At 39.7% G+C, this 15,567-nt stretch overlaps 2 protein-coding genes across 6 annotated transcripts; one reads left to right on the forward strand and one right to left on the reverse strand.

The window, feature by feature from the left end:
* Positions 1-1,577: 1,577 nt before the first annotated feature.
* nr0b2a (nuclear receptor subfamily 0, group B, member 2a) lies at positions 1,578-3,055 on the reverse strand. Its single transcript, XM_068323435.1, has 2 exons — positions 2,354-3,055; positions 1,578-2,208 (listed from the first exon to the last, which is right to left on the reverse strand). Exons 1-2 carry the CDS (start codon positions 2,886-2,888, stop codon positions 1,967-1,969), a joined length of 777 nt encoding a protein of 258 aa, XP_068179536.1. The 5' UTR covers positions 2,889-3,055; the 3' UTR covers positions 1,578-1,966.
* Positions 2,107-15,453, forward strand: gpatch3 (G patch domain containing 3). 5 transcript variants are annotated; one of them, XM_068323433.1, is made up of 14 exons: positions 2,107-2,217; positions 2,293-2,381; positions 2,486-2,650; positions 3,062-3,296; positions 10,741-10,792; positions 10,906-11,006; positions 11,476-11,587; positions 11,986-12,489; positions 13,518-13,966; positions 14,085-14,259; positions 14,616-14,675; positions 14,780-14,901; positions 14,984-15,111; positions 15,204-15,453. In XM_068323433.1, exons 8-14 carry the CDS (start codon positions 12,039-12,041, stop codon positions 15,385-15,387), a joined length of 1,569 nt encoding a protein of 522 aa, XP_068179534.1. In that variant the 5' UTR covers positions 2,107-2,217; positions 2,293-2,381; positions 2,486-2,650; positions 3,062-3,296; positions 10,741-10,792; positions 10,906-11,006; positions 11,476-11,587; positions 11,986-12,038; the 3' UTR covers positions 15,388-15,453. The 5 variants fall into 5 exon arrangements, with proteins under 5 accessions (XP_068179534.1, XP_068179535.1, XP_068179533.1 ...); XM_068323434.1 differs by having other exon boundaries at positions 11,515-11,587; XM_068323432.1 differs by having other exon boundaries at positions 10,741-11,006.
* The last annotated feature ends 114 nt before the right edge of the window (positions 15,454-15,567 follow it).

Raw genomic sequence — 15,567 nt, forward strand, 5'->3', positions numbered from 1 at the left:
TTACCTTCAGTCTCTAGCCTACTTTTCCTCTCTCTGATTATTGTTGGCAAGCTCGTCTCCCTGAGGTGACTCTGTTGTACCAGGCAGGCTTTTTCCGCCTTCAGCAAAAGAAGAAACTTGTTTGGCTGGTTCTGACAAAAAGGAAATAAAATCCTGGGGTTTGTCTTTGTTGTTTGTTGCAAAAGGAAGAAGCAGTGCAGGCAATCAGCCAGATTTCAGGGACATTTCTTTCAGTCTTATTTTAAATCATGACATAGGTGTTTAGAAACCTTGGTCTAACCTATAATGATGACAAAAGATGAAAAACGTTTGAGATCTACTCAACTATTAGTTGTCTATGAACACATTTTCTTTTGTGGTCCCATTCATAGTTCAGGGATTTTTGTGTTTTATCCAGTTTTATCCAACCATTAAAACCATAGGAACGTATTGTTTGTGTCTTGAAAAGGCTACAGAAAGAGGCAGTCTGCATCAAAAACAAAAAATAAATCTCTGTAAAACCTGATTTGTTCTGAAAAGGTTAAAAAAAAGAGAGTTTGCATTGACCCATGTCAAGAAAACTACAAAAGAGAAATGTGTCAGAATTATTATTGACTGCATGTGTAGCTTTTAGACTTGCTGTTTTGTTTGTGGTGTTTTGCGGACGCATTGAGTAACCCCATTTCCAGTGTCTTTTGCCCCCACCAGCACATTCCTGTTTTACCTGTATGAGGTGTCATGTGACGAATCACTGTTTCACAATTAACATGCCGCAAGCACTGGTGAATAAGGAGACCACGATATATATCAAAAATAGCCTGCAGGCTAACAATGGGCTAAATGTTTTTAGGACACTTGATTTTGGTTCCTTCCAATGCAGTGAATGAAAATAAGACAACTGACTTGTGGAAGACTTTTATTTTGTTAATTGTCTGTGTGTGAAAAAAATTTCAGGACTCAGTTTAAGTTATGCAGTTTGTGAATCTATTCTCTCAAATTAGCCTTGTAAAGCCTGAACTATGAAAAATCATTATTATTTTATTGTTGTATTTATTGAACCTTCTCAGAAATTTGTATAAAAAAAAGAAAAAGAAATTTAATATACACTGTATATGTGCATATGAGCGTTTTAAGTTGTATCTGTTTGGATACATCCAGCGTTTTTGTGCTTGCTAAAGGGTGTAACATACGACTTCCACTGTTCTCCACAAGAGGAAGACAAAGTCTTCCTCTTGTCTGTCTCCTTCTAGCTTTGGTTCAAACACAATTTCACTATGAAATGACTAACAGGCAGGTCGCTTACAAAAATCCCCATATTGTATGGTTTCCAGGGATGAGCCTCTTGCAGGATATCATTCATAGCGGCAAGTATTCACATGAGCCTTTCAAACTTCATTTCATTTTGACAGGAATTTTAACATAATGTGCTTCAGCAACACTTTGGTTTACTACAGGTAAGTGAAGATCAACCAAATAAGTTAGAGGGATGAAGATGTTGGAAATAAAGCATCAACAGGTGTCACACCCAGTTCATTAAATAAATGCTGTTCGGTCTGACTTGCTGTGGGTTTTGTTTCGTCATATATTGAAGCAGAATTCCATTTTTACTTTCGTGTATAAAAATATATTTATTTCAAATGTTCTGGTCATGTAAAGAACACATTTTTACAACACAGACTTCCACTTATTGTACAGTATGTTAACAGTGGGTACAGTCTATCTTCATGTGGAATGTCATCTCTTTCCATCAGCAGACATACCCTTCTCAAAGTGGGCTAAAGTGACCTCAGCTTTTACTTCAATACATAATAATAAACACAGTGCATCAACTCACAGTTTGTTTTAGTCACTGTAATGCTTTGTTTTAACAGTCCATTGTAAGACACGCCTTCCTCTCATGAGCAAGCATTTCAAGGGCTGGTCCACAAAAATGTTTCTGCATGAAGTCTACATGTTGTCCATTTATTCTACACAAAGTCCACCCATCCTATCTGCAAAAGAGCATGTCAACCAGCAGCTCCAGAAAATCAGCCTGGCCTATCACGGGTCGGAAGAACAGTTCAGAGATGAGGCTGGGTGTGATGCTCTGCAGAACGGAGGCTGTGAGGAGGATTCGAGCAAAGCGCTCCTGGTCTCCTGGGTGAAGGAGCTGGACCACCTCGCTCAGGGCGTGCTGAGCTTCCTGTTGCAAGCTTTCAACAAACAGAGCTGCCTTTAAATTTGGGACATCTGTTAAATGTTAAGACAATAAATTAGTTTTACATATAGAATATTTGAATTGCAATTTTAAAGTTGTTTTTTTTTTTTTTTTAGGGGTTCTGAGCATCATTTTGAAAGGTTACCCGAGACTACAGGATATGAGATGAAGACATACCTGGATTAAATATTGTGGTCCCTTTGAGGTATGCGTACTCCTTTGGACTCAAATCCAAACTCCAAAACTTCTTTAGGCAGGATGTGAGTTTGCTGACTCCGGCCATGGTGGGTTGCTCCCTCTCTTTCACAGAGCTCTCCTGACAATTCAGAAGAATCTTTTTCAACATGCTGTCAGCAGGGGTGTCCATCACTTCAAACTCTACATGTTCCTGGGCCAGACCTAGAATGAAGAGAGGTGCCCAGCAACTCTTGAGAAGTGAAAACTGGTCATTTGGTGGCATCTGGTTAAAAGCAGGTAAGTTCTTCATGAACTGGATGGTTTTAACCAGAACAGCAGAAGCTTCTTTGCAAATCTCAGATGACCTTTTCAAACACACTGTCCGCCGCTGCTCGCAGTTGCATCTGTGACGTATTGAAGAATAACCGAGACTGTTTTGACTTATTTTGTTGTTATCCATTTGGCTCAGGATGTTGAAGAGGATAGGATTTGGAAGCCTATCGCTGTCGGCCAAGCAAGAACACCTAATATCCATGTTTTAGGCCGTATGGAGCTGTGTCATTAACGCGTAGGACACCTCCTTCAAGAGCATTGGAGTAGTACTGTAGCTTTCTCCTGTGGGCCTGCATTTATATGGCCAGCCTACCCTGTTAAGTGGACCTTGACTTGTCAATACACTTTGTGAAAAACAACTATGTGCTCTGCCAGGTGACTGGTGGAATAACCCTGGGAAACCGATAAGGTTTTCTCAATGAAAAGGAGCTGGTGGAGTAAAGCAGGATATCAAGAGGGTTGGGCCTTATCTTGGAGCCAGTGTCATTAACCCAGGCAGTACCAAGTTACCAAGGACTGCGGAGCTAATCAGCCCCACACTGTCCCAGCACACTGCCAACTCACACCTGCACAGATGGAAAGAGGCCAAGGCAGCGGCCACTGACCCCAGGTCAAATCATTTTTAAAATTACTTAATATCTCTCTCCGTCCATCCATCCATCCATCGATCCGTCTCTATTCGTCTGTCTGTCTGTCTGTCTGTCTGTCTGTCTGTCTGTCTGTCTGTCTGTCTGTCTGTCTGTCTGTCTGTCTGTCTGTCTGTCTGTCTGTCTGTCTGTCTGTCTGTCTGTCTGTCTGTCTATCTATCTAACATTAAGAGTTTTTGACCACTGAATGATGAACGTCGTTATTTGATGTTAACCAATGGTCGAGTTAACTGAGAAACTTAATGGAAATCGGTTTAGCTTTGATGACCTGGACACGCATCAACACGTCATTCACACTAAGTGTCTTCAAGCCTGGCTTAGCCTCTACACCTCCTAAGGAAAAAAAATATTCTAGCAGGGGCAGAGGTGTAAAAACCAGAGTTATTGGACAAACTATATGTAGCCGTTAGACCGAAAAAGAACAATCTGACTTTCACCAGTCTGTACAATATTGCTCCATTTCTTTCTAGGCTGGTCAATGTGTTCTTTGGCAAACTGCAACTGCTTCAATGCATATCTTTTTTTTTAACAATGGGACTTTGTGAGAACCTCTCATCTTCATTGATCCTCCTGGAGCTGATTTTTGACTGAGCCCTTGCCATTCTGGTTATTCTTCGATCCATTCAAACAGCCATTATTCTTCTTCTTCCTTGCCTTTCTGGTTTTGGCTGCCAGAAAAGCTTCTTAATCAAAGAACACTCTTCTTCTGAACAATGCCTTGAATGAATCATTTTACTTTTTTCAAGAACAAATACACAGTCAGCATAAGTTCCACCTGCTTAACACCTATTTTTTCCACATAATCAATGACCTCACTAATTGAACTGAGCACTACTATTTTTTAAAACATCCTTTTCAGTTAATAGATAGATAGATAGATAGATAGATAGATAGATAGATAGATAGATAGATAGATAGATAGATAGATAGATAGATAGATAGATAGATAGATAGATAGATAGATAGATAGATAGATAGATAGATAGATAGATAGACAGACAGAGAGACAGACAGACAGACAGACAGACACTTTATTAATCCCAGAGGAAATTGCACATATCCACTGCTCAGGCATTACATAATGACTGAATACTGGGTAAAAACCAGGACAAAAACAAAGAAACACTGACATCACAGGACATACCACAAGACATACACTACACTAACAGACACATGTAGCATTAACAGGACATATACTAAACTATAACTAAAATATAAACAGTATAGAATTAAATAGTATAAAATTAAATAAAATCCATTCAACCACATGCTGACCTCACCACCACCCCCCCGTCCCCCTCGCTCCTCCTGAGAGAGTCATTCGTGCCCTGATGGCACGGGGCACGAAGGAGGACCTCAGCCTCTCTGTGGAGGCGCTGTGTGACAGCAGTCTGCCGCTGAAGGTGCTTCTCTACTGGGAGTGGTGTGCAGGGGGTGGCTGGTGTTGACTCAGTTTCACAGTTTCACCATCATGCACGTCATTCCTGTTGGGTCTGTTGGATTTCTATACCTTTACTAAACCTTGTAGAAACTTACTGGCAGTATAAAAGTTGAAATTCTGACAAAAAACAGTGATTAACCGAGTGATGGACTGCTATTGGTTTGAATACAACTCTGTGTGTGTGCGCACGCGCGCGCGTGTGTGTGTGTGTCTGTGTGTGTGTGTGTGTCTCGAATTTTTGTAGAATTTTTATCTATTTCTAATATATTCCATAAAGATGAAGAACAAACATGAAAACTGACAGATAGACAGGCAGACAGATGGACCGTTAGGCAGATGCACTGAGAGAGAGAGACAAGCAGACAGACAGAATTCATGGACTTCCTGTTTTAGGGTAACAGAAACAGATAGTATTATGATCCACTTGTTATTTGGAAAAAAATTACTGGTATTTGTTATCTTCCTGGTGCCTGGTACAGAGGTTTGCCACTGATAAGCAAATTGCTTTAATATTGTCATGACTAAACAAACAGTCCATTTCTAATGAGCCATCCTCTGGAGCTACTCCAGCACCGTGAACAAACTGAAGTGTCATACACATTGCAAACTGACAGGTAACACAATACATACATTAAGAAGCTCTTTACTTTTGGCTGGACACCAGCTGTTTGACCACATCACAGGACGGACGTTAGAAGAATTTGTAAACCTGAGCTCAGTGGAGTCAAGGTCAGTTCATGGAGTGAATGACTGCAATAAAAAGATTACGAGCCAGACACTACTGGCAGCACCAGTCACCGAATGTTTGGTTTACCTCATCGGTTTCTTCTCAATCTCTCAGAGACATGACACATTTTACAGGGGATTATTCTAACGGCATACAATAAAATTATGGGAAAGAGTTGTTGAAGCTAGACTAAGGGCAGAAGTGAGCATTTGTGAGGAGCAGTATGGTTTCATGCCAAAAAAAGAGTACTACAGATGCAGTATTTGCTGTGAGGATGTTAATAGAGAAGTACAGAGAAGGCCAGACGGAGCTGCATTGTGTTTTTGTAGATCTGGAGAAAGCTTATGAGAGGAATTGTGGTATTGTAAGAGGAAGTCTGGAGTGGCAGAGAAGTATGTTAGAGCGGTGCAGGACATGTATGAGGACTGTAAGACAGTGGTGAGGTGTGCTGTAGGTGTGACAGAGGAGTCAAGGTGGAGGTGGGACTGCAAAATCACAACATATCTGATTTTCTTTTTTTGTTTTTGTATGTTTTCTTTGGGGTTTGTGTTTTGTGGGGTTTGTTTAAATATTTTTTTTATCACAGCAAAAAAATTAAAAAAAATATTAAATCATCTAAATAATTATTATTATTTTAAAAAGTACTATTTTATTTTAGTATTTATTTTAAAAATTTTCACAGAACACAGACCCCAATACCAAGAGAACACACACAAAAAATGATAATCAGAGCTTGAGGAAAATGAAAAAACACAAAGTTTAAATAGCAATATGTTGTTTAAAAAGGAATAGTGAGTAATTAAAAATAACTTACTTCTTCACTGATTCAGCACATTATGTTATAATTGAGAATTTGACCTATAATGACCTCAGCAGCCTTCAGGTTTCATGTAGCATGCTGATAGTTGTAAATGCGTGTGATAAGGTCTGTGTTTATTGAGGTTAGGAGCAGGCAGAGACAGATACAGAGGACAGACCCTTATCTCCAACATAGCCTATAAAAATGAATGTCCTTCATTCTGTGAGTAGAACAACTGCCGTATTCTGGGATCCATCAAGTGAAAATGTCCAGGTCCGATGAGGCATGACATAATGGATGTCACCCGGGAAGCACCCGTGACTTTTATTTTCAGCTGTTAGGAAGAATTAGTAACATAAAACAACAATAGCAAGTTAGCTTAAAAAAGTTAATAATGATAAACTTTAAAAATGATAATCAACTGATAATTTTTAAGTGAATTTTGGAGACATATTCCACTGACACGCAGTTTGATTTTCTTGTAAGGTTCTCCTGAAATATTGACTTTCATGTTTCCTCTGGTTTAAGTGTTGGGAGGTTGTTGAACTCTCAGAATAGAAAGAACACCATGTTGGTACATGGCACTTGTCCTTGACCCACTGCTAGTACAACACAGCCTGAGTTCATTTGCCTGAGTTCATCAACCCATAGGTAGTAGTTATTCTTATACTGGGGGTCACAAAATCCTTCTAAATCGCTTTTCCCAAGTAGCCTTTAATTCAAATCTGTGGAATTTGATTCATATTATTTTGGTCTCACTGTAAAAATGACAAATAACTTTTATCCACTCTCAAATTAAATTTTATACATTGTTTTCCACTACAGAATTCAAATATTGCATAAAAAATAATTTACCCCATCATAAGTAATCATTATGAATCTTTTTATCATTTGTTCTCTTTTTTAAAACTTCTGCGATGCAGAATTCAAACTGACATATCTCAAATGGAAACTAACTTTCCTGCATTTGATTGTTTGTGCACCAGAATATTTCAGAATTTCAAGTATTTCCAGAATTTCCAGTGATCAGATATGTATGTCAGATGCTATTTACCCAGTCACATCAGAGTAAAAGGTGTATTTGTATGTTCTCTTATGTTCATGTGGGTCCCCTCTGACCACAGTCCAAAGTTAGGTGATTGACAAAATGTAATTTGCATTGAATTGTGAATGGCTGTTCGTCTGTATTTGCTGGCCCTATCCTTGACCGGTGACCAATACAGAGTTTGCACTGATGTCAATGTCAGCTGAATGCCCCTCATGACACTGTGATAGATGGATGTAAATTTTTAAAAGATCTATTTTAGTGTTAAAATCGTGCTCTCATGTTAACCAAGTTTTGGCATCAAATCTTTTTGTGACAAAGTTTTCCTGTGGATTCTGTTAAGACACACTGAGTAATTCAATAAATTCCATTTATATCACTCAAAACTAAAATCCCTTTTATCCCTAAATTCCCTTTTGAGACAGGATATGCTATTTTCGGTATGTTTTAAATTTAAAGTACCACAACCACCTGTAACTTCTTAACATACAACTCTTGACAATTACCCTGGATACCCACAATCCAGTTATAACAATGCACAATACTCATGAAGTTTGGAATAATGTGTATAAAGTGTCGTCTTGGCGTCTGGATGCCTCTGGTTTTACTGCCTATTACTATCAAAACACAATGATAAACGCTGAAGTGAAGGCCAGATGCAGTCAGACTCTAGGTTAATGACCTCTTAACGGATTTATTGGTTGACTCTCTGAAACAAGTTGCAATAAGTGCAGCAATGTGAAAAATATTGTGCTTCTTCAATCCGTAAGAGTTTTATTTAACACTTATTTAGCTGTTATCAATAGTTGGTGGATTACTGACTTAAGTGCCTGTTGTATTGAGTTGTAGTAGGAAATCCCAGCTCTTGTGATGATATAAAACATAAGTAAACTGTTACCTAAGAGCCATGCCTGCATTGATGTATGGTTACATATATAAATGAATTAATGTATATGGCAGGAGGTGCACACACATCATTATCTTACATTTCAGAAAAACACACACACACACACACACACACACACACACACACACACACACACACACACACACACACACACTTTAAAAAGTTAGCATAGAGATAAGATAATTACGGGAATGTATATTTAGTTTTTCTTACCTGTGGTTTTGGTATTCATTTCACACTGACTGACAAATTGAAAGAGCTTCATGCAAATACGGGATTGGATTTTGTGAAGCTGGAGGACCACAGCCTGTGGTCTGGTGTTGCGCCTCTTTCGCTTTTCTTCTAACTATTGTTGCGTATATTGTCAGGAAAGTTGATTTTCCACAATAAAATATTGTGTAAAAGCATTTTTCAATGACTCTTCAAAAAATTTCCAAATTGCTGTTTTGCATCTGAATTGATCTTATATTGAAATGTTTAGTAGTGCATTGTGAGAAGATGAAGATATAAATAGAAAACGAAAGAAGTTCAGTAAATTTGTCCAAAGACTAATAATCAACATTATGTTTCAAACTTGATACCATTCAATACATTGTTTCTCATGGCCAAGTTGAATTAGCCTATAAATTAAGTACTAATACTTAAAAAAAAATTTAGATAACAACCTATTAATTTAGAACCTTAATTCTCCTTAAAATATTTGAATGCTCTTTTACTGCACTAAAGAAGCAGGGCCATCCTGTCATCACAGTGTTTATCCACACAGTTTCTGTAACTGTTTTATTTTTCTGTGTGGGGTCGAGGGGCTGAAGCTTATCCCAGCTGCACTGACATCCACATCCACAGGAAAATCAATCCATTGGGGGAACTTCCGGAGCAGCCAAAGGGAATCCATTCAGACATGGAGAGAATACAGTAGGCAAACCCCAAAAGTAGATTCCAACTCTAGATCTAGAACTCTTGCTGTGGGACAGCAGTGCTACCCACTGCGACACTATGGCATCACATTATTGTAGTATAGCATAATTAAATAATTTCATCACACTTTCAGTTGCTTATTTTTTGAACAGTGGATTTGTGTCACACATGGGATAGAATGAACAGTTGTAAACATCGACAATGAGCGTATTCACCCGCTGCTTGTGGAAACAATGGTAGAGCCAACACTGCCACATTGTGACCAAAAGCAGGAACTCTCCAGGAATCAGCTACACTATTATATTAGGTGTTGGGGATGGTATCTTGTGGTATATACAGTATATTTTTTTAATTCCATGGAAACTGGACTTTGAATTCAGAGACTGAACAATGCATTTCTCTAAAGCAGGGGTGTCAAGCTCATTTTCACCGAGGGCCACATCAGCATAATGGCTGTCCTCCAAGGGCCAGATCTAGCTAATAAATGTAAAGCAATATAATGTAGATTAAACATGACCAATATTTAATGTTAAATAACTCTGAATTTATTGCTTATTCAAGTTACAAACATTACAGTTGCACGGAAAAAAAATATTTGTTTGTTGCTCTGTTATAACATAAATTCTTTTAATTTGTCAGGTTATTAAACCCACAGAATTCTATCAATGAGAGGAATAAACTATCCAAGTGAATGAAGAAAAATAACATCAAACATAAGTTAGGCCTTAACTTTTTTCAAAACATTTTTGACAGAGTTAAAATTGGCTTAATTACTGCATTGTGGGAAATGTAGTTTCTGGTCAGAGCGCACTTTTGACCTATTTATTGTTAGACACTTTAAGACTTAGACTTCCTTTTATTGTCATTGCACAGAGACGCAGAACAGTGAATCTGGCAATGAATTGTCATTGCTTGGCAACCGGAGTACACAGCATTTGTTCGCATCGCTATTTCTATAGTGTTAGGAAACATATAAACAGTGTGAGGATAGACATAGACAGTTTTAAGTGTTATTAACAGTATGAGTCTTATAAATAAACTTAAATAAATAAATACATAATATTGCATGGAGCCAAAGGCCTGGCATGTAAACTTGAAATGTTGAAAATTATGTATAGATTATATATTATAGATAGATCATATTATGTAATTTATAATATGATACATATAATATATATATACAATAATAATACGAAAAATAGATTATATTATACAATTATGTACTGTATCGGTACTTAGCAGCCAACATTAGAGAAGAATATTGCACATGGGAATGTTGTAAAAGGTGCAGAAGTGCAGTTTGTGATCATGAACGGACCGGGGTGATTTATCTGGCATTTAGCAATCTAATGGCCAGGGGAACTAAACTGTTTTTTAATATAGTTGTTTTGCAGCAGATGCTGCGGAACCATCTGCCTGACGCCAACAGGGAGAAGAGTCCATGGTGAGGGTGGGCACGGTCGGACTGAATATGGTGTGCTCTGGCTAGGCAGCGTCTATGTGCAATGTCCTGTATGGGGGGAAGTGAGGTCCCAATGATCTTCTCCGTTGTCCTCACCACTCTCCGCAGAGACTTCCAGTCTAAGGCCTTGCAGCTCCCGGAACACACGCAGATACAGCTGGTCAGTAAGCTCTCGATGGTCCCTCTGTAAAAGGTGGAGAGGATGGGAGGGGGAAAGGAGGCTCTTCTCATCTGTCGCAGGAAGTGCAGACGCTGCTGTGCTTTCTTTACCAGGGAGGTGGTATGCAGTGACCAGCTGAGGTTGTCTGTGATGTGTACCCCCAGAAACTTGGTGCTGCTGATGACCTCCACTGCTGTGTCATTGATAAGTAGAGGTGTGTGGCTTGGTCGGGATTTCCTGAAGTCAATGATGATCACTTTTGTCTTGTTGATGTTCAGGAGCAGGTTGTTCTTCCTACACCATTCCCCCAGATGTTGCACCTCGTCCCTGTAGGCCAGCTCGTTGTTATCTTGAATGAGGCCCACAACTTTCCTGTCATCCGAATATTTCAGGCTGTGGTTGGTTTAACAGACCTTTTATGCTCTGGCGGGCCACATAAACTGATGTAGTGGGCCACATTTGGCCCCCGGGCCTCGAGTTTGACACACGTGTTCTAAAGTCAAATCATACTTTCCACAATACTCTGGAAAACACAGAGTATTGGTACACAGGTACAGGCCTATCAAATAGGCCTGTACCTGTTTACTTAGTTAAATCCAGGATGTGACATTTTTTTGTGGCTGTGTTCTGATACCTTTCCGGTATCAGAACACTTAGACACATACAGTAGACTGTTCTAACAGCTGCACGACATGAAATATCTGGACCTGGCACTTCTGTAGACCAACACCCAGGAAACAGGCAGCTGTCTGATTAGAAGCAACACCACTGAGCCCCAGACAGAAGGACGTGCAGGCAAGTTCTTTAATCCTCTGAAGTTCTTTAATCCTTTGAAGTTCTTTAACCCTCTGAAGTTCTTTAATCCTTTGAAGTTCTTTAATCCTTTGAAGTTCTTTTTAATCCTTTCATTTCTTGTTTGTTCTATTTCCTTCTTCATTTTATTTTTAAAAACTTTTATTCATTTTGAGTAGAGTAGAGTAGAGTAGAGTAGAGTAGAGTAGAGTAGAACCTTATTGATTCCTTAACGAGGTTCCGTCATGAAAATTAAAATTTATTCCCCTCTAGTCAAAAAACAAAGTTTCAGAGAACGATATAAAGAATTGAAATTGAAATTGAAATGGAAATTTTTATACAGAGGCGACCTTATCTGAATACGTATTCTCCCTATTTCTCTGGGTCTTCCCTCGCTTTAGGGGTGGAATCCGAACACAAAATATCCGGAAAGAAAGGAAGAGGACCCGGAAGTATGTCTGACGTCACTTCCGAAAGTCCTCCCAGTGACGCGGACCCTTCCAGGAGGAAAATAGCAATGGCGGAGTGTGAAGACGGTCCTAATATGTACTTTGCTCTCAGCAACATTCCTGTAGTGTTTCGTTCAGCAGACCTGAGAAATTATTTCAGTCAGTTCGTTGAAAGTGGAGGTTTTCGCTGCTTCCACTACCGACACCGACCGGAAGTCCTCAGAGAACCCGAGGTGCCCGAAAACACAGCGGAGGGTAGCGGCGAAGAGCAGACCGACCAGCCGTCAACACAGGCTGCTGTGAAGAAGCAGTCGTGCTGCTGTATCGTCTCAGTTCACCATAAACACGCCGAGAGGTTCGTCAGGATGTACGCAGGGAATCACTGGATCGACTCCCGGGGAAACTGGCTGGCTCGACGGTGTGTCATCAGAAGAGTGAAGGTGTCTGACGACAAAGGTTAGTGACGCTTATGGAACCATGATACTGATGGATGTGCCCCACCTCCATGATCTAATGCGGGGGAGGGGGGGTGAAACAGCAGCTCAAATATAATAACCACTATGAATTTCTGAAGTGAAGCAACTTATTGTGTCGACCATCAGCAGCAACCCTCATTCTGGACAGGAGTCATGACCTCCAGAGGTCGTCCTGCCCACTGGGATGTCAGACTGGACCACTCAACCAAACCCACAGAATCTCGATGGTCAGACTATGTTACTGACCAGTCCAGACTGGTGATGTGATTCCACTCCAGACAATGGGTACACAGCACAAGTAGAAGGTCCTGGGTGCCAGTAGTCTCTGTTCTAGAGCATTGACCATCAGGACCTGTTTCTGAGGTGCAGCTGATGTGTTGACTGTGAATCTGGGGACATTAAACTGTATCATACAGTATGTGCGCTATTGTAGATTACTGTGGCAGACCGCTCTACATCCACTGTCAGTGACACAATCCTGGTCATTTTGCTGAGGGGTTGGTTCTTGGTGATGGCATGGTCTTCACAATCTTCGACCTATTTATTGGGGTGGCATTCAATGAAAGACCAGTAATTTGGTGTTAGATAAGAGTCAGGTTTCATGTTCAAGGCTTTTTGACCAAACCTGGGATATTTTTACAAATAATAAAAACTTGTCCTACATAGAAATATACAGCAGTTTGAAATGGAGGAATTTTGCTCAGTTTGAGCATTTTTTAAAAACCTTGATTGTATTTCAGTGCCATATTAAAGGCATAAGCCACTTAACTTACATTGGTATTAATCCTCACTTTGTAGTATTGGCCTGTGACATTTCAGGAATGAGTTTAATATCAAAGTTTTAGTCAGCAAAATTAGACACATTTTTAATTTAGAACTTCTTACAGATGGAATTGTCTCTTTGAAAGACTCTCAGAATGTAATTGTTTCACTCTAAATTTAGTGTCCTGTTGGTAGTTTTGTGATGTGAAGGGTTTTCTCTGAAAATGTCATTGCATGTCCTTTCAGATGACCAGATCTTCCCTTATAAAACAAAGCATGAGCAGCGGCACCGTGTGTCCTTAACGGAATGTTTCACAGAAGCTGACCTGAAAAGTTTATCAGAGCTGAATCCGCCTGCTCTGATGCAGAATGGAAATGTGGGCACGCCGGTAAAAGTGTTTCTACAGCTCATTCAGTCATGCCGACTGCCTCCACGCCTCATCCGGAAGTTGGGTCTTACTTTCCCAAAGACCAACTCCAATCGACGTTACGGCAATGTACCATTCCAGTATCAGAACACTCAGACACTTGCAGCTACAGAGGAGACTGTTTTAACAGCTGCTGGACATGAAATATCAGGACCTGGCACTTTTGCTGGCCGACACTCAGGACAGAAGCAGCTGGCTGATCAAGTAGAAGCAACAGACACCACTGAGCCCCAGGAAGAGGAGGATGAGCAGTCAGATGCAGATGATGTGAGTTCAGATATCAATCACTATGGCAAATATAAATACACTGCTGTTGTTAGCAACTGTATTATGAGACGTCTGAATTTACCACCACTTCGTCACTTACTAATGTTGTGGGTTGTAGGATGATGACACCTGTGAGGAGTGGGAACGCCATGAGGCTTTGCACGAGGATGTAACGAGCCAGGAAAGAAGCAAAGAGAGGCTGTTTGAAGAAGAGATTGAATTAAAATGGGAGAAGGGTGGTTCAGGCCTGGTGTTCTACACTGATGCCCAGTATTGGCATGAGGAAGAAGGGGGTATGCAACATATACTCTAATAGTACAAGTTGTTATGCTTACCAAAACAGATAAAGCAACATGTTTATACTTGACAAAAAAAAAAAATCACATCTTAAATTATCCAATTGATACCAACAGCAGAACAGAATTCCACTCTGTAATGCTATAGTCATCTTCAGATTACCACCGCTACATCTAATATTTATAAAACACCACATTTAGATATTTGTCTCAGCTTGACCTCATTACATTACACAAAATCAGTTAACTAAATTAAGATTCAGACTGGTTGTTGGTTGCTACCATTTTCAAAAAAAATGTATGTGCTTATTGAAATTTTGACAATATTTATATCTCCCCGTGTCCATTTTTAGACTTTGATGAAGAAACGGCAGATGACTGGGATGTTGACATGAGTGTCTACTATGATAAAGGTATCTCAAATTTGCTGTATGTGTTTGATTGGCTTGATTAATGGAATGAGTCAAAGTGTGAATTTTCTTACTACCTTTTTTTAATCCTGCTCTTTCCCTGACAGATGGGGGTGACATGGATGCCCGTGACTATGTCAGAATGCGTTATGAGAAAAGGCTGCGGGAGGGTCTCGAAAAAATGTCTGCAGACAGTCAGTCTATTGGCAGCTTTGAGAGGTTCACTAAGGTAAAGTAGTGGATTTTAAGTAGACTTCTGTTCTTTCTTACCTATATTAAAGAATGTCTAATGTTTTTCTTGTTATCTTTAGGGCTTTGGTCGCCGTGTGATGGAAAAGCAAGGCTGGAAGGATGGAGAAGGTTTGGGACACAGTCAGATTGGGATTCCTGAAGCTCTTGATGCTGAGGGTCAAAATCCCAGATGCAAAAGAGGCTTTGGGTACGTATCAATACAGAGAAACAAAGTCAACAAAATGCATTTGCTTGCATGCTTTAAGAAGTGTGTCCTGATGTTATCGTATTTTTTTTTAGGTACCATGGGGAAAAAATGATATTACATTCTACAAAAAAGCCCAGAACAGATTTTCATATATCTACAGTGTATGATAAACCCAAAAACATAGATGGAGGCGACACGTTGCTGAGACGTCAACCAAACACTAATATGAAGTACAGAGGCTGGCAACCAGGGGGCAGTATCGGACCACAAAGATGACGTCAGAGAATTATTATTTTGTATAATTGTCATTTTTCAGACTGTTATTAAAACATTTTCTAATACTTTTCACCGTTGCTGGTGTTGTTGTGTAGCTCATTATATGTTTTATATACTGTACTACATTACTGTGAAGTACCATTACAGGGATGTGGAAGTGAGTTTAACTGTCGCTGATGT

The sequence above is a fragment of the Antennarius striatus genome, chromosome 9 (genome assembly GCF_040054535.1).
Source record: "Antennarius striatus isolate MH-2024 chromosome 9, ASM4005453v1, whole genome shotgun sequence".
NCBI lineage: Eukaryota > Metazoa > Chordata > Actinopteri > Lophiiformes > Antennariidae > Antennarius > Antennarius striatus.